The sequence below is a fragment of the Ursus maritimus genome, unplaced genomic scaffold, assembly GCF_017311325.1.
Source record: "Ursus maritimus isolate PB19 unplaced genomic scaffold, ASM1731132v1 scaffold_69, whole genome shotgun sequence".
Lineage (NCBI taxonomy): Eukaryota > Metazoa > Chordata > Mammalia > Carnivora > Ursidae > Ursus > Ursus maritimus.
This window is the reverse complement of record NW_024426874.1, coordinates 61,819-80,958: the sequence shown is the minus strand read 5'-3', so window position 1 is coordinate 80,958 and position 19,140 is coordinate 61,819. Positions and strand designations below refer to the sequence as shown.

The window sequence follows — 19,140 nt, the reverse complement described above, 5'->3', positions numbered from 1 at the left end:
CAAACTGTAACAGCATCACATGGCCTTTGAAATGCATGGTGAATTGATGTCTTGGCAATAAGTCACTGGGCTGACTTCCTGGAAAATGTCCAGTCTCTACCCTTCCCTGAAGATCCCCCACAAGACGCTCAAAGCAGCTCCAATGTCCTCTGATCAGTGGTGTTTGACAGGATACAGTCACCTTTTGCAGTAACTTCTCTGAGGATGGTGAGCACTAATTGATTATTTGTGTACATTTTTGCCCTTTCCATAGAGAGGTGTCCCTTCAGAGCGTGAGAAACCTGAGTAATCACGTACAGTGTATACGAACCATGGTATCTAGAGATAAGACATGTTAGTGAGAATAGACAAGGACCTGGTGAGCTGCTGAAAGCCACTGGGCTCTCAGGGCTTTGGTCCTTGTTGAGATTGGTGCGTTGTGACCAGCAGGGGGTGCTGTGCCACCACCCTGCGGTCCCTACGCAGCTGCTCAGGGAGGACCCTTTGCTCAAGGGAGTCTGGGCCTGTGTGCTGGGCCCTGTGCTCCCTGATGGGGACTCAGCAGCTGTGTCCTCTCCGCCCTGGAAGAGTCCCCTGAGCAGGGTCCTGTGTGGTCTCAGCAGGTGCTTCCTCCCAGGGCTCTACCCATGGCTGAAGCCAACCCCATCCTCCTCAGTGCATGGTGTGAGCTGTGGTCCAGCACCAGGGCTCAGGGAAGGGGCTGGGCACTCACTGGATGGAGCCCATTTGCAGGGACAGTCCCACTGGTGGCAGAGGGTGGAGGAGAAATGGAAGCCTGAGGCAGCCCAGCCATTTGTGATGACAAGGGGCTGGGAAAAGAGGCCAGGACTCCTGTCCTTATGCTCCTCTATCAAGGTACTTGCAGGGTCAGGACTTGGGTAGTGGGTCCCCGTTCTCAGGCTCCATCAGTCCCTCTGGCTCAGATATTGAAAAGTGTTACTCTGGCTCCTGCCTATCACCCAGGAGGGTCTGTGTGTGCAGGTCCGAGTCCCAGCCTGTGCTGACCCAGCTGCCCTCCCTCTCTGCATCTCTGGGATCATCCCCCAGACTCACCTAACTCTGAGGATGTGTTACCAGAGTCCATCTCACCAAATTCCTCTTCCTTGTGTAGAATTACTCCTCATGCGAGGGATGTGACCTTCCAGACACTGGCCTTCTTTAGCTCCAAGATCCAGGACCGTGGAAGTTCTTGCAAGGAGCCTGCTCTGGGGATGGGATTGCATGGAGATCAAACCTCAAGGGCCTGGGAAAGCATAAGAGGGATAGAGGGACACTTGCCCTCATGCTTGGCCTCTGAAGGAAAGCTATAACGATAGTACATGGAGAATATTCTCATTCTGTGGTGTGTGTGTGTGTGTGTGTGTGTGTGTGTGTGTGTGTGACCCCTCTCTCCTTTCTCCTGTCTCACAGTGTCCTTGACTCCACAGTTTCCAGGCCTCTCTCTCCCTCCAGAAGTCAGGGTCAATGCTCACCAAACTATCGTCAGCATTACAATCTCCAAGAGGCAGAATCCCTATCAGCAAGTACCACCAGCGATACTGAGGGTAACAAGGTTACAAATTTAAGGACTATTTGCTCCAGTTCTTTGAAAAATGTCATCGGTATTTTGATCAGGAGAAAATTGAAAGTGTAGATTGCTCTGGGTAGCATGGACATTTTTTAAATGTTTTTTTTTATTTTTTTATTTTTTATTTTTTTTTTAAAGATTTATTTATTTATTTATTTGACAGAGATAGAGACAGCCAGCGAGAGAGGGAGCACAAGCAGGGGGAGTGGGAGAGGAAGAAGCAGGCTCATAGCAGAGGAGCCTGATGTGGGGCTCGATCCCATATCGCCAGGATCACACCCTGAGCCGAAGGCAGACGCTTAACCTCTGTGCCACCCAGGCGCCCCTAAATGTTTTTTTTTTATTATATTATGTTAGTCACCATACAGTACATCGTTGGTTTTTTATGTAAAGTTTGGTCGTTCATTACTTGCATATAACACCCAGTGCACCATGCTATACATGCCCTCCTTACTACCCATCACCAGTCTATCCCATTCCCCCACCCACCTCCCCTCTGAAGCCCTCAGTTTGTTTCTCAGAGTCCATAGTCTCTCATGCTTCATTCCCCCTTCTGATTACCCCCCCTTTCTTTATCCCTTTCTTCCCCTACCGATCTTCCTAGTTCTTATGTTCCATAGATGAGAGAAATCATATGATAATTGTCTTTCTCTGCTTGACTTATTTCACTTAGCATTATCTCCTCCAGTGCCGTCCAGGCTGCAGAAAATGTTGAGAATTCATTCTTTCTGATAGCTGAGTAATATTCCATTGTATATATGGACCACAACTTCTCAATCCAGTCATCTGTTGAAGGGCATCTCGGCTCCTTCCACGATATAGCTATTGTGGACAGTGCTGCTATGAACATTGGGGTGCATATTGCCCTTCTTTTCACTACATCTGTATCTTTGGGGTTAAACACTCAGTAGTGCAATGGCTGGGTCATAGGGTAGCTCAATTTTTAACTTTTTAAGGGACCTTCACACTGTTTTCCAGAGTGGTTGTACCAACTTGCATTCCCACCAACAATGTAAGAGGGATCCCCTTTCTCCACATCCTCTCCAACATTTGTTGTTTCCTGCTTGTCCATTTTTGCCATTCTAACTGGCATAGGGTGGTATCTCACTGTGGTTTTGATTTGAATTTCCCTGATGGCGAATGATTTTGAACATTTTTTCATGTGTCTGTTAGCCATTTGTATGTCTTCATTGGAAAAGTGTCTGTTCATATCTTCTGCCCATTTTTTGATTTATTTGTTTCTCGTGTATTGAGTTTGAGAAGTTCTTTGTAGATCTTGGATACCAGTCCTTTATCTGTAGTGTCATTTGCAAATATCTTCTCCCATTCCGTGGGCTGCCTCTTAGTTTTTCTGACTGTTTCCTTGGCTGTGCAGAAGCTTTTTATTTTGATGAAGTCCCATAAGTTCATTTTATCTTTTGTTTCTCTTGCCTTCGGAGACGTGTCATGAAAAAGGTTGCTGTGGCTGATGTCATAGAGGTTGCTGCCTATGCTCTCCTCTAGGATTTTGATGGATTCCTGTCTCACATAGAGGTCTTTCATCCATTTGGATTTGATCGTTGCGTATGGTGTGAGAGTGGTCAAGTTTCATTCTTTTGTATGTAGCTGTCCAATTTTCCCAGCACCATTTATTGAAGAGACTGTCTTTTTTCCTCCGGATGTTTTTTCCTGCTTTATCAAAGATTAGTTACCCAAAGAGCTGAGGGTCCATTTCTGGGTTCTCTATTCTGTTCCATTGGTCTATGTGTCTGTTTTTGTGCCAGTACCATGCTGTCTTTGTGATCACAGCTTTGTAGTACAGCTCGAAATCTGGCATTGTGATGCCAGCTTTGTTTTCCTTTTCAACAGTTCCTTGGTGATTCTCTTTGTTCCTATACAAATTTAAGGACTATTTGTTCCAGTTCTTTGAAAAATGTCCTCGGTATTTTGATCGGGATAGCACTGAAAGTGTACATTGTTCTGGGTAGCATGGATATTTTCACTATGTTAATTCTTCCGATCCATGAGCATGGAATATTTTTCCATCTTTTTGTGTCTTCCTCAATGTCTTTCAAGAGTGATTTATAGTTTCTAGAATATAGGTCCTTTACATCTCTGGTTAAGGTAATTCCAAGGTAACGTATGGTGTTTGGTGGTATTGTAAATGGGATGAATTCCCTAATTTCTCTTTCTTCAGTCTCATTATTCGTGTATAGAAATGCAACTGATTTCTGAGCATTGATTTTGTATCCCGCCACATTACTGAATTGCTCTATAACGTCTAATAGTTTGGGAGTGGCTTCTTTGGGGTTTTCCATACAGAGTATCATGTCATCTGCGAAGAGAGACATTTTGACTTCTTCTTTGCCGATTTGAATACCTTTGATCCCTTTTTGTCGTCTGATTGCTGTTGCAAGGACTTCTAGTACTATGTTGAATAATAGTGGCGAGAGTGGGCATCCTTATCGTGTTCCTGATCTTAAGGGAAAGGCGTCCAGCTTTTCCCCATTGAGAATGATATTTGCTCGAGGCTTTTCATAGACGGTTTTTATGAGATTGAGGAATGTACCCTCTATCCCTACATTCTGAAGGGTTTTAATCAGGAAAGGATGCTGTATTTTGTCAAATGCTTTTTCTGCATCTATTGAGAGAATCATAGGTTCTTTGAATTTTTCTTTCTGGATAAAATCTAAGACACCGGTTGATTGGCGTATGTTGAACCACCCTTGCATCCCAGGGATGAATCCCACTTGGTCAATATGGATAATCCTTTTAATGTGCTGTTGGATTCTGTTAGCCAGGATCTTGTTGAAGATTTTGGCGTCCATGTTCATTAGGGAAATTGGTCTGTAATTCTCCTTTTTGATGGGGTCATTGCCTGATTTGGGGATCAAGGTAATGTTGGCCTCATAGAATGAGTTTGGTTGCTTTCCTTCTGTTTCCAATTTTAAATACATTTAGGAGAATAGGAATTATTTTTTCTTTGAATGTTTGGTAGAATTCCCCAGGAAAACCATCCGGGCCTGGAGTTTTGTTTTTTGGAAGGTTGTTTATCACCGACTCAATCTTTTCATAATATTTCTAATAATCCTTCCAATTTCAATGGTGTTCGTCGTGACCTCTCCTTTTTCATTCATAATTTTAATAATCTGGGTCCTTTCTCTTTTCTTTTGGATAAGTCTTGCCAGTGGTCTGTCAATTTTATTGATTCTCTCAAAGAACCAGCTTCTAGTCCTGTTGATCTGCTCTACTGTACTTCTGGTTTCTGCTTGATTGATTTCAGCTCTAATTTTGGTCAACTGCTTCCTCGTGCGTGGATTAGGCCTGTCCCTCTGTTGCTGTTCCAGCTTCTTGAGGTGAGAATATAAAAACTGCATTTTAGATTTTTCTATTCTTTTGAGTGAGGCTTGGATGGCTATGTATTTCCCCCTTAGGACTGCCTTTGCAGTATCCCATAGGTTTTGGACTGTTGTATTTTCATTCTCATTGGTCTCCATAAATTGTTTAAATTGATTTTTGATTTCCTGGTTTATCGAGTCATTCCTGAGCAGGATGGTTCTTAGTCTCCAAGTGTTTGAGTTTCTTCCAAATTTTTCCTTGTGGTTGAGTTCCAATTTCAGAGCGTTGTGGTCTGAGAATATGCAGGGGATAATTTCAATCTTTTGGTATCGGTTGAGACCTGTTTTGTGTCCCAGAACATGGTCTATTCTTGAGAATGTTCCATGGGCATTAGAATAGAATGAGTATTCTTTGGTTCTGGGGTGTAGTGTTCTATATATATCTATGAGGTCCAACTCGTCGAGTATGGCATTCAAAGCTCTTGTTTCTTTGCTGGTTTTCTGCTCTGGTGCTCTGTCTATTGCTGATAGTGGAGTGTTGAGGTCCCCTACTATTAACGTATTTTTATCTATATGTCTCTTTATTCTGGTTAAGAGTTGGCTTGTGTATCTTGCTGCTCCCCTGTTGGGGGCATATATATTTATAATTGTCATATCCACTTGTTGGATACATCCTTTAAGAAAAATATAGTGCCCTTCTGTGTCTCTAACTATAGTCTTTAGTTTAAAATCCCAACTGTCTAGTATGAGAATTGCTACCCGAGCTTCCTTTTGAGGTCCATTAGCGTGAAAGATGGTATTCCATCCCTTTACTTTCAGTCTGAATGTATCTTTAGGTTCAAAATGAGTCTCTTGTAGACAGCAAATGGATGGATGATGTCTTTTTATCCAATCTGCAACCCTGTGACATTTTATGGGAGCATTTAGGCCATTTACATTGAGACTGATTATTGAGAGATATGATTTTAATGATGCCATGTTGCCAGTAAATTCTTTGTTTCTATCGATTGTGACTTTCTGTTCTGTATCACTCTTGGGGCCTTTTTACCTTTATAGGACCCCCCTTAGTATCTCCTGTAGGGCTGTTTTCATGGTTACAAAATTGGTCAATGACTGGCGATTCTGGAAGGTCTTTATCTCTCCATTAATTCTGAATGACAGCCTTGCTTGATAAAGAATCCTTAGCTGTATGTTTTTCTCTGAAAGAGCTTTAAAAATGCCCCCCCCAACCCTTTCTCTCATACCAGGTCTGTGTAGACAGGTCTGACGTAATTCTGATACCTTTGCCTTGGTACGTGAGAAATTTCTTTGCCATGGCCACTTTCAATACTGTATCCTTGGATCTAATATTTGCGAAATGCACTATGACGTGACGTGCTGTAGTTTTGTCATGTTTGAGCTTGGGAGGGTTCCTCTCTGCCTCTTGGACATGGATGTTTGTTTCCCTTGCTAGGTTAGGGAAGTTTTCAGCTATAATTTGTTCAAATATCTCTTCTAGACCTCTGTTTTTCTCCACCCCCTCGAGGATGCAGATGATTCTGACATTGGAATGTTTCATTGAGTCAGTAATCTCCCGTAACTTACATTCCTGAGCGTGGATTTTTTTGAGTCCAGATTCTATTGTAGCTTTTTTCTTCCTCTAACCCATCATCCAATTCCCTGATACGTTCTTCTGCCTCATTCACCCTGGCCGTCAGAGCCTCTAGTTTTGAGTGCACTTGGCTCATAGAATTTTTAATTTCTGCCAGATTTGCTCTCATTTCTGCCCTTCAAGATTCTATATTCTCATTAACACTTTCGTTAATACTTTTTTCAAGTCTACAGATCATCTTGACAATTTTTACTCTGAATTCTGTTTCTGATAATTTGGTTATATCCATATCCATTAGTTCTGTGGCAGAGGCCACAGACTCATTGTCTTTTTCTTTGCTGGGGGGGATTTCTCCTTCTCGTCATTCTGATGAGAAGAGGTTGCGGGGTTGTCCAGAGCCCAAATTATTGACCGGGACCCTGGCCGTGCGCCCTTGTTTTATCTGGATCTCTGGGATGTGGGCTTCTTGATTTTTCAGCCTGACTTCTGGCAGAGGGGACTGCCGTGCCTATACTCAGGCAACCCTGTTTGGGTAGAGTCTCCGTGTCCCCTGTGAGGGGGTATGGGGATGGGCCCACTGTAGCCGGTATTTCCAGGCTTTTGATCTCTGGCGGCTTTCCCTGGCGGTTTACTGTGCCTCTTCTAAGAGTCAGAGCAGTAGTGGCTGAATCTCAGCCTCTGTCTCAGAACAGAGGGATCGCGGACCATTCTCCACTGATGTTCTGTCCACTTTAACTCTGTTTCTTTTGGTGTGCTCACTCCTGCAGTGTCCTGGGATGTGCGCCCCACACCCGGCGTCCCAGCCCTCACTTCCGGAGCTGGCGCATCTCTGTCATTTGTGTTTCTAACACCGCCAGCCGCCAGCAGCCAGCCACCCCCAGTTGCTCCTGGAGCTCCTGGTCTTAGTCTGGTTTCAGTGAGCACACCACAGCTCCGTTTCAGTCTGGTGGCACGTGTTCCCCGGCTCACAGTCCAAGTCTACTCTCTCGCTGGTGCCGGTCTGTGAGTCCACCCGCTCCCCCGTGTAGGTGGCTACTGCTTCCCGGCAACCGAATGCGGCAGCTCCCTCCCCCTTCTGTTTATCTTCCAATATCTGTGCGCGGTTTCATGGCTCCCTGCTTCGTACCTCAATACTCAGCGCTGGAGATGTTCATTTGTAGAGATCCAGATGTATCTTCCTGCGTCTCAGGCTGATTCCGTGGATGTTCAGGATGGTATGGTACCTACCCAGCTCGACTCGGGGGACCGGCCGAAAAAGAGGTCCCCAATCCTCCGCCATCTTAACTCCCCCCCAATTGTGATCTTTTGAACATATCGCTGAGAATCTTTAGATCCTATAAAGTGTCCAATGTATACTGATGCCCTGAAGACCCCTCATAGGACATTCAAACACGCAAACAAACAAAAGCACATCCACTCTTCCCTGGTGTGTCACGTCAGATGTGGCACATATGGGTCCTTCAGGTTTATCTGGAATCTCCTGTGGGGGTCACTGGCTACTTCTTTTGTTTTTCTGAGCATTAAAAACAAATGTGCCTTTTATTTTCCCAGTGATAATGGGTTATATTCAAGAAAAGTACAAAATGGAAATCCAGGACAGGTAAAGTATGGGAAAACCACCGGCAAGTCCAGAGAACAAAGGATAGGGGCGCTCTTTTGTAGAGCAAAGGGTGAGTGTGGAAGGGCTGTGAAAGACAAAATCTAAGGGAGGAAAGGGGAATTCTAGGTAAAACGGCATGTCATTGGTTGAGCTGTGACAATTTCTCATTGGCTGGGCTGTTGCCAGGGAAGGGGAAGTCTTTCTCTTCCTGAGGCAGTAAGGGAGAAGCTAACATAGTGCAGACTTGCAAGGTCTGTCTTCTCCTGCTGGGTCTGCATTTGAGGAGTTGTGGTCTTGAGAGCTCCCCCTACTGGTCTCTGATCTCCATGCAAAAGAGATTTTCCTCTTACTAATTTTCAGATAATATATGTACGTGTTTACCTTCTCATAGACCAGGACTGGTTCTGAGAGGGAGACTCAACAATATCATCAGCCGACCTAAAAAACCATAGTATCTGGATATCAGACCTAGTGAGGTGCAGACACCAGCTGGACTCTCAGGGCTTCGGGCCATGGTGACTGACATGTGTGCATTTGGCCAGCAGGTGGCGCGATGGGACCGCCTCTTGCTCCCTAAGCAGTTCATTAATGAGAACAATTCAAAGGAGCCTGGGTCTGGGACCTGGTACAGTGATCCCAGATGGGACTCAGCAGCTGTGTCCCGTCTGGCCTAGCAGAGTCTCCCCAGGGGACCTGTGTGTGGTCTCAGCAGGTGCTTCCTCCCAGGGCTGTCCCCAGGGCTAAAGCCACCTGCATCCTCCTCAGTGTGGGGTGTGAGCTGAGCTCCAGCACCAGGGATCAGGGAGGGGCTGGACAGTCAGTGGATGGGCCTCATTTGCCTGGACAGCCCCTCCTGGGGCAGAGGCTGGAGGGGAAAATGAGGCCTGAGGCAGCCCAACCCCCTGTGGGGACCAGGGTCTGTGTCACAATTGTCTGCACTCCTGTCCTCATGCTTCTCTCTTGCTGCACAACAGGCCTCAGGGACTAGACTGCATCACCCCCATGGTTCAGAGTCTAGACAAGATTTACTTTGACCCATTCCAATATCCCATGAGTGTCTCTTTCTGCAGACTCCCTGTCCCGGCCTGTGCTGACCCGGCTGTGCTCCCGTCTGCACGTCTACGAACAACAGTCAGACTCTCGCCTGCACCCTGAGCAGTGGCTTCCGTGTTGGCGGCTCCTCCATTTACTGGTTCCAGCAGCTGCCAGGGAGCCCTCCCCGGTATCTCCTGGACTACTCCTCAGACTCAGATAAGCACCAGGACTCAGGGGTTCCCAGCCGCTTCTCCGGATCCAAGGATACCTCGGCCAACGCAGGGCTTCTGCTCATCTCCGGGCTGCAGCCTGAGGACGAGGCTGACTGTTTCTGGGCTACGGCTCATGGCAGGGGGAGCAGCTCCCATTCCTCACAGTGTCTCAGACGAGGAAGAAGTGGGTCAGAAACCTCTGGACCCAAGAATCTTGTTTCTGAGCCTCTGTCCAGAAGACACTATATGGACAGACACAGCAGGGTGGTCGCTTCTGCATGAGGATCTGTCATTCATCAGGGAAAGAGAGACACTCCTGTAAGGCCCATAATGTGAGATGAAATGGGGACATCGCAGGAAGACACAGACAGATGAGATATCAGAGCCCAGCTGCCCATCACCCTCAATCTGGAGACGATGAACAGGAATCAACACGGTTTCCACAGTGAAAATGCGAACACTCACCCACACATCAGTTTCACCCTCTTATTCCATGAAGTGTGACCTCGTGTCACTGCTGATGCATCTGCAGCTGATGTATGGACACTAACCCTGGTCACAGAGACTCTCTCCTCTCTCTGAACCAGCTACACATGAACTTGGACCAGATCCCACAGACTCTCCCTGACAACACCCCCCACTCCCTCCTCTTCTCCGCTCTGCTCCCCTGTCCCTCAGGCTTCAGTTTCTCCCTCTGCCTCTTCAGGTCTCCACTCCGTCTCCATGTCAGGATTTCAGAGAACACTGGAGAGGATGGTGCTGTAGTTTCCCTGGAGACTAGGCCAGAGAATGAGCAGAGCACACAGCTGCCTGCAACCCCTCCCATTCTCCTTCTTGCTCTCACCCCAGGCTCTGTGTTTTCTGTTCCCAACACTCCCAGTCAGTCTCTTTATAGATATGAGAGAGAGTAGAGGGAGAGGGAGAGAGAGCACAGCAGGGAGAGGCAGAGGGAGAGGGAGGGAGAGTCTTAAGCAGACTCTGCACTCAGTGCCCTGTGGGGGGCTAGAGCTCAAGTTCCTGAGATCATGACCTGAGCTGAAGGCCGATGCTTAACTGCCTGAGCCACCCAGGTGCCCCTCAGGACCCTAGGATTAGGAGCAGAGCCAAACCAAGAGTCAGACCCTCAACCAACTGTGCCCCCAGGCCTGCCCCAGTCATTTTCTCTAATATGAAAACAAAGTTCTTACATTTCCTGAAAAGAATGTGTTCATCTACCTTTAGGTATTTGCACGTGGGATCTATTGATTTTTACCCACTTCAGAATTAACTGATGCTCCACTCATGGGGAGTGTTGGAGGAATCCACAGACAATAGAGCGCCAGAATATTTTAAGATATGTGATTATTTGTCTTATGCTCCAGATTCTCATTCCTAAGATTACCCTGGATAGTAGATTCAAAATAAAAATATTTTTCTACGATACTTAACGTCCCAGGTTGTAGTGTTTTTTTCACACAGGCCCAAAGCATCAGCAATAACTTGTTCTCACTCTGGTAGACACCCGGGGACATGAGGTACTGTGGGTCTTGCTGGGATGTGGGGGCAGGAAGGAGGGGGCTGCAAGTTCCCCCGCACACACACCGTCTGCTTCCCAACACCTGAAAACCCCACAGCTGTAGGTCTTCTGTCTGCAGAGATTAAAAAACAAAATTGGCAGATTTCTTGTCACTCAACAAGACCTGGACTCCATTCAGTGATTTGTTCATAGGTTTGCTCTCACATGAGTCCTCCTGGGCTAAGTAAGTCCTTTTCCAGTAAAAATCTTTGAGATACTTACCTCTAAATGCAGGATCAGGACCCTGGAGGTATATAAAGAGAATCACCAAGGAGAAACATCTCTCAGGGTGTTTCACAGTCATAAGAGGGACAGGGGTCATGTTGCTTCCTTTTTGGACACACACACACACACACACCCTTCTCCTCCCTCTGAGTGAATAGTGTGTCTGGGACTCTGCAGTTTCCAGGCTTCTCGGTTCTTCCAGAAGTCAGGGTCAGCCTGTGCTCACCCAGCAGTCCTCGGCGTCATAATGTCCAGATGGTAGAATCCTCTTCAACAGGAAGCACTGGGGACATCTAGAGTTACTGGGGTCCTGTCACCAGGGCAGCCAGGATGGGCTCTGAACACCTGCTCTCCTGGGATGAGGCTGGTGCTTAGGTGTCCCCGGGGGAGTCTCTGTCCCTGTGGGCAGCTCAGCCCCCGACCATCTCTGGGCTCCAGTCAGGGCCTCAGGCTGATCAGCACATTGATTCTGGGACAGCAGCCTCAGGGCTGTTTCCCACGGTGCCCTGCTCCCTCTGCTCTCATGACTGGGCTGTCACTCCCTCAGTCACCCCAGGGACACCTCCAGCCAGGCTGCACTCTGATGGAAACTCTTCTGTCCCAACCCAGGGCCACAGGCCCTGTGAGCTCAGGGACACTGTCCCAATTATCTCCACCTCTCCTCCATTCACATGTGGGTTGTTTGACAGAAACTTCTGGGTCGAGTTAGCCGTGGGTAGTAAAATTCCTTCCTGTAGTCTTGGGTGGCTGAGTGAATAACGGTTCCATCCTGACCATGCTGGACACAGGTGCTGGGACCAGAGCTGTGCTCTCCCCAGAGAGTGGCCTGACCCCAAATCCCTCTGTTCTGGAAGCTCTGTGTTTGGTAATGTTGTCAGTAGGATGGTTCTGAGTTCATAGGAACAGACCCCTCAAGGGGTTTCCTGGGCACCACGTTGACCTTTCCTACCTGGGAGACCAGGTGCAAGGTACAAATATGTGATTTTAGAAAACAGTATATAAGCCCCTATTCTCCTGAGAACAGAAGGCATTCCTGTTCCATTCAATCAATCTTCCTGAATGGAATTATGTATAAAATAACACATTCTTTATAAATACGAGGTTGGCTCAGTGGTGACTGACAGAAACGCTGTCAATAGGTCCCTGTCACAGCATCTGCAGCTGTCAGTCCTTCTCTCCTAGAACTTCCTGCCAGTTTGTCCTTGTGCTCTGAGGTCAGTGCCACGCACAGCCTCATGTGGCATGGCTCCGGCCGACTTGTGTCTGTGCTGGGAGGACAGATCCTCAGAGGCAATCACGGCCCCAGTGGGTGGAGGACTGTTGTTTCAAGCAGGTGGAAAGAGTGACAGGTGACAAAGATGTTCAGTGTATAACCCTCTAGGAATGCACATGACGGCTTCTACTCAGAACCTGGAGTGAAGAGCTCCCCATCACCTCAGTGCTGAGGGAATCTCAGAGGAAGGAGAGCCTGGAAATCAGGGAGAAGGCAGATAAGAGGAAAGTCCCATCATCCCACACAGAAGGGACCATGTGTCCGTGAGGACCTGTCACTGCTCTGGACTTGATCCAGGTCTCTAAGAGGAGTTTGTATAAGACACACACCTCACTGCTGACCCAGGAACAGGCAAGGGAGCCACAGACAGACTCACTCTGCAGACTCTTAGTTGAGCGTATAGTGAACCCTCCAGTAATGGGAGGTGACATATAGGAACACCTGGTCAGGCCCTAATGCAGGGAACAGTGGGCAAAACAGTTGAGCAGGTGGGGTTACAGATGGGTCTGATGGGCCCTGGTTACCAGTCACACAATAGTTTCCCTGAGTCTGGACACCAGGGGGCACTCGGGTCCCATTTTTGAGGAGGGGGGGATTAGAGCTGGGACCTGCCCCCTGGTCCTGCCTGTGCCTTAGGCTCAGAGCTCACAGCTGGGACTCCCACCCCTGTCCCCACACAGCCCCTCCCCTCCCCACTGACATCTCAGGCAGAGGGGCCTGACCCAGGGCCAGGGCGGGGTCAGAGATCTGGGGTCTCATTTGCATGGATAGGCCCTCCCTCTCTGAGAGGATGAAGAGGGGAAGGAGGTGATTAGGGGAGGCTCTGCTCAGCTGTGGGGCATAGAAGTCAGGATCCGTGATGGTCTCCACCATGGCCTGGTCCCTCCTCCTCCTCACCCTCCTCGCTCACTGCACAGGTGACTGGAGGCAGGAACAAGTAAAGGGACCTTGGGAAGACATATGGGTCCTGCATCCTCCTCCTGTCTGCAGACCCCAACATCACTCTCTCTGTTTCTCTCCCCCTTGCAGGGTCCTGGGCCCAGTCTGGGCTGACTCAGCCGTCCTCCGTGTCGGGGGCCCTGGGACAGACGGTCACCATCTCCTGCACTGGAAGCAGCTCCAACATCGTTGGTAATTATGTGAACTGGTATCAACAGCTCCCAGGAACCGCTCCCAGAACCGTCATCTATGGTGATAACGACCGACCGTCGGGGATCCCGGATCGATTCTCTGGCTCCAAGTCTGGCAGCTCAGCTACGCTGACCATCACTGGGCTCCAGGCTGAGGACGAGGCGGATTATTACTGTCAGTCCTATGATAGCAGTCTCAGTGCTCACACATTGTCCCGGGCCTTTGGGGAAGTGAGACAAAAACCTGCTGTCCCCCCAGCAATGGGGTTCCCCTTGCAGTTTTGCTTCTTGTTCAAATCATTCTTTTCTTTGTTCTAAACTGTGGTCTGAGACGAATCTCAGTGAACGTTGACTACAAAATCATCCACCTTCTCTTAAGTTCAGACCCCAAAACCTGTCCTTTGCAGGAATGCATTTTAGGATTTTCTCATATTAAGGAGAAAGTCCTGGGTCCCAGGGGCAGGCTGCCCTGGGGACAGAGTCTATGACAGGACAGAAACAGAGGCACAGAGTCCAGCTGTGTCTGACTGAGGACAGAACACTGTCAAATAATATGCACCCACACCACCTACTGAACACCTAGTATGTGCCACATGTGAGTCCAGGGATGTGGGGCACAGATGGATATGATAGGAAGGCTCCCCATACTCGGGAAGCTGACAGTGTCTGGGGGAAGATGGAGGACACAGAATGTAAACATGTAAAGGAAAGCTGCGTCCCAGGAGCATGAGAAGGGGTGAGGTCGTTGGGTGGTGCTGCAGCACTGGAGGGGTTAACAGCATTGGAGGGGTTAACAGGGAATCCCAGTTCCCTCCCTCCTCCGAAACTTCCCAAAGTTACCCATGTCAAAAGTTGGGCTGGTAGATGGTTGAGTTTTTTTGAGCCTCCCCGGACAATAGGCTGGTTTAGTTAAACTCATTTCAGGAGGGGGTGATGCAGGTGTGTTCTCAAGGTAAGGCCTGTGGTTCCAGAAATCAGGTATTGAACAAGAGGCATTTTTATGGAAGCACATAAAAATAATGGTTAATGATTGGATCAAATTACAATGCAGTTTCTGAGTTCTGAGAATAGCCAGTGGAGAAGACTTCTAGATATCATGTTGAAATCATCTTCAGATAGAGGGACGCCAAGCTGTGACAACATGACAGATTTTCCTGCTCTGATGTTCAAATGTGTCTGATGATCTCTGAGTGGCTCACAGAGCAACAGGCATGAGACCGTCGCTATGTGAGCTGCTGTGGTGATTGTTCTTAACTAAGTCATGTTTGTTTGTTTGTTTATTTTTATTATGTTATGTTGGTCACCATACAGTACGTCATTAGCTTTTGATGTAGTATCCCTTGATTCATCGTTGTTTGTATTTTAATTTTCAGGACTTCAGGATAGAGGGCAGTTTGAGTCCAACTCAGAAAGGTGGGAGAAAAATTAACATGCTACTTTGGAGATTAGTAGCTGGACCTTTTAGGAAGCTAGAGAAAATTAGGATCTATTCCAGGTTATAATGAACAGGATTGAAATCAAATATTTACTCAGGTGTGTTATGAAAACATAATGTGTTTTGTGTGTTTTTTTTCTCTCTACACTCATCCTCATTTCTAGTAAATATAGCCAAATTAACATTAATTTGTTTGCAAAATAAATCTAGTTTCAAAAAGAACTTGTTCTGATTATTTACATACGTGCAACAAGAATAGTAGTTGACCACATAGGCTTTTTAAAGCATGCTTTGATGGGACTTTAATAAGAAACTTCTGGATTGAATGTTTAACAGCCCCTCCAGGCCAGAAGCCAAGCCAACACTTGTGCCAAATACTTGCCATTAGACTTGGCCTGCAACACCTGTAGACTTGGGTAAATTCCTCGCTTCTCGATGTACCCAAAACATCTGTAGTTCCTGAACCTGCCAGGAAATAAACTTTTTAAAAGATTTTATTTATTTATTTGACAGAGCGAGAGAAAGAGAGAGAGAGAGAAAGCATGCACATAAGCAGGGGACCAGCAGGCAGAGGGAGAGGGAGAAGCAGATTCCCCACTGAGCAGAGAGCCTGACTCAGGCTCAATCCCAGGACTCCAGGATCATGACCTGAGCTGAAGGCAGATGCTTAATAGACTGAGCCACCCACGTGCTCCCAGAAGTAATCTGCTTGACTCACCAGGTAGAGCTGCTGGAAACTGTGGAAACAAGTGATAGCAGGCTGATATTTCCAAGAGGCTGCATTAGTTCACTAAAGTCAGTGTTAGTTCCTTAAAGCTGCCTAGTCATATCTGAGATTATGCATATGCATATCTCTTTCAAATATGACCTTCTAATCAAAGTATTGATAATATAACCAATGATTTCAATGATATGCTGTTACAAGGAAAACAGATTCTTATCGTACTTATGCTAATAAATATATGGCCATAAAAATATGAGAATACTCACTAACAGTTTCTGACATCTGGAAGGATCAGGCAGGGAGAAAAGATAAATAACTTAGTTTGTTCACAAAGGTGCATTTCATCAAGTTTTTATAGATCAGTTAGCATAGGAGATGTTTCCTTAAATATGAAGAAAAGAACATTTTGAAAAGTCAGCAATGTTTCAAACAAAAAGTCAAACATTAAAGTCATCCGCCTCTGTACTTTGTTTCATGTTACTGGTTTTGTTCTGTTTGAATCTAGTTTTTCTATTAGTTCTCAAAATTTTTCCCTTAGTTTGACTATCTTGAAGGTATCAGAAACTTAGATTCATTAGAAGTCCTCCCCATTGGGGCGCCTGGGTGGCTCAGTCGTTAAGCGTTTGCCTTCAGCTCAGGTCATGATCCTAGGGTCTTAGGTACAAGACCCACATCAGGCTCCCTGCTCAGTGAGAAGCCTGCTTCTCCCTCTCCCACTCCCCCTGCTGGTGTTCCCTCTCTCGCTGGCTGTCTCTTTCTCTGTCCAATAAATAAATAAATAAATAAAATCTTAAAAAAAAAAAAAGTCCTCCCCATCAATATCCTTGAAGTTAAAATACATTTGCAGTAGCATCGGAGTAAGATGGTAACTGTACATGAGAAGACATGAAAGTGGCCATAGCTACAGATGGGATTACGATGCAATTGACAAGGAAATGTAGTTATTCCTGTGACACACGACACGAACATATATCAAAGGCAAATGCACTAAATTACATAGTTGTAAGCAAAATGTAGAGTTGTTTTACATATCAATATTAATTATTTTATCAATATAATTATTATATATAATATATTATATATAATTATAATAATTGTTATCAATATTAATATTAAATTTTGGGGGGCATCTGTGTGGGGCAGTTGCTTAAGCATCTGGTTTCAGCTCAGCTCAGAACTCATGGTCATGAGATCGACCCCCCTCATCAGGCTCCATGCTCAGTGCAGATTATTTTTTTTTTAAAGATTGTATTTACTTATTTGACAGAGAAAGAGACAGTGAGAGAGAGAACACAAGCAGGGGGAGTGGGAGAGGGAGAAGCAGGCTTCCCACTGAGCAGGGAGCCTGATGCAGGGCTCGATCCCAGAACCCTGGGATCATGACTTGAGCTGAAGGCAGAGACTTAACGACTGAGCCACCCAGGCGCCCCCTCAGTGTGGATTCTGACTGAGATTCTCTCTCTCTCTCTCCCTCTGCCATTCTTGCCCATGCACTTTCTCTCTCTTTCCTCTCTCTCCCTCAAATAAATAAATAAATCTTTTAAAAAAATCAGAGTTTTAATATAAATCAAGGTCTTGATACACATAGGAAATATTTTGGCAAAACAGAGCACTTCTGTCTAGGCTAATAACTTTAAAATTGATTACAAACTTTTTTTTAATGCAGAATAATAGTTCAAGAAAAGTTTATCCTTTTAACAAATAGAAAACATTTTCAATTTTGCATCCACATATTTTGATATGACTACTCATTCATTTACTTAAATTTATCTTAATTTTAACCAGTATTTATCACACATAAATTTCCTTTCCAGATTTCTTTTTCCAAAAGCTTACAACTTTCTCTTATACGATTAGATTTTGAGCTAAATTTTCTTTCTTCATAAAACCAGCCTCATTTTTGGGCAAATTTACATTTCTTTTTCCTAAAAAAAATAGGTATTCACATTCCTCATTTTTTTTTGTCCCCAAAAAACCACATGTCTTACTTTTGGCATCCAGAATTGTGTTCCTTATTATTTCTAGTAGTCTAAATTATATTTAATAGAATTCTTAACTCTTAGAAACTTTATTTCCTCTTGAAAACTAAGTAGTAAGTAATTGTGAACCGTTTGTTATGCCAGTATTCTACAGATTAGCAAATTAATGAATGCATTTCACAGTTTTTAGAAGCATAACCCCATAATTCAATAAAGCACAAACCAGGTTTACTAACAAACCCATATTTATCGTTATGGTTTCTCTGTAATACGACAAAAGTAGAGTAACTTGTGCTTAGTAATTTTTTAAAATCTTAATTAACTTCGCAAAAAATAAAGAAATAAATAGTTTGGAAACATATACTTTCCATAGCAATTGACAGATTAAATTCAATCCCTATCAAATCCCCAAATACCTCTCTTGCACACTCAAAGAGGATCTTACAATTTTAGTGGAATTGCAGTGATTCAGAACATGCAAACAATACTGAAGAAGAACTAATTAGTAGCACTCACAATTCCAGACTTCAAGACTCACTAAAACTTACTTACAATGCTGCAGTAATCAAGAGTGTGGTCCTGGTCTATGGATGGATATACAGATAAATCAGACATTTTTGAGAGTCCACAAATAAATCCCTCATCTATGGTCAATAAATTTTCAAATGGGTTCTAAGAGAATTTAATGTGGAAAAACTGGTCTCTCCAACAAATGGTGCTGGAACAACTAGATATCCACACACAAAAGAATGAAATTAGACCTCTACCAAATACCATATACAAAAAAAAAGAATGGAAAATAGATCAAAGTTCTAAATTTAACAACCATGGCTATAAAAGTCTCAGGAAAAAAACATAGAAGTAAATCTCCATGATTTTGGTTTGACAGTGGATTCTTTACATATGATATCAAAAGCACCGGCCTAAAAGGGGGGGGGTCATCAATTTGAATTCTCTAAATTTAGTATGTTTGTACACTCTCAAGAAAGACAAAATACAACCCATTGAATGGAAGAGAACATTTGTAACTCATATATTTGTTAGAAGTCAAGTATCCAGAATGTGTCAGTAACTCCCACAACACAATAACAGTAAGATATCCTAATTAAAAAAAAAATTGGTAAGCGACTTGTATAGACATTTCACCAAAGAAGATGTACAGTAGTCAAGAAACTCTTGGAAAGATGCTCAACATCAATAGCCATTGACATACAAATCAAACCAATGGTGAGATACCACTTAGTACCCACTAGGAAGGCACTAACAATGACAACAACAGTAACATGAAAAGTAACAAGGTTTCACAAGGATGTGGAGAAGCTGGAGCTCTCGTATAAGGCTGGTGGGGATATGAAGTGGTGCACATGAGCTGGAAACAGATTGGTGAGTCCTCATTAAGGTAAACACAGAATTCCTGTGTAATCCAGGAACTCCACTTCTAGATACATGCCCCAAAGAACTGAAAACAGGTCCTCAAAACAAAACACAAGTTGCCCA

General features: G+C 45.2%; 1 protein-coding gene and 1 gene segment (V, D, J or C); both read left to right on the top strand.

Moving 5' to 3' along the window:
* The first annotated feature begins 626 nt into the window (after positions 1-626).
* Positions 627-10,625, top strand: LOC121101165. Its single transcript, XM_040623744.1, has 3 exons — positions 627-663; positions 807-1,054; positions 9,170-10,625. Exons 1-3 carry the CDS (start codon positions 627-629, stop codon positions 9,602-9,604), a joined length of 720 nt encoding a protein of 239 aa, XP_040479678.1. The 3' UTR covers positions 9,605-10,625.
* A 2,505-nt stretch (positions 10,626-13,130) lies between these two features.
* Positions 13,131-13,838, top strand: LOC103656293. The segment is given in 2 exon segments: positions 13,131-13,292; positions 13,405-13,838. Coding segments are annotated over 2 exon segments (477 nt in total).
* Positions 13,839-19,140: the final 5,302 nt, after the last annotated feature.

What these genes read in the sequence shown, in the direction of transcription:
- LOC121101165 (XM_040623744.1), top strand. Translation starts at nt 627, where the DNA reads ATGGCTGAAGCCAACCCCATCCTCCTCAGTGCATGGT. An exon ending in CATCCTCCTCAGTGCATGGT is followed by an intron (nt 664 to 806) that starts GTGAGCTGTGGT and finishes TGTGATGACAAG; the next exon opens with GGGCTGGGAAAAGAGGCCAG. An exon ending in GATCATCCCCCAGACTCACC is followed by an intron (nt 1,055 to 9,169) that starts TAACTCTGAGGA and finishes GGCCTGTGCTGA; the next exon opens with CCCGGCTGTGCTCCCGTCTG.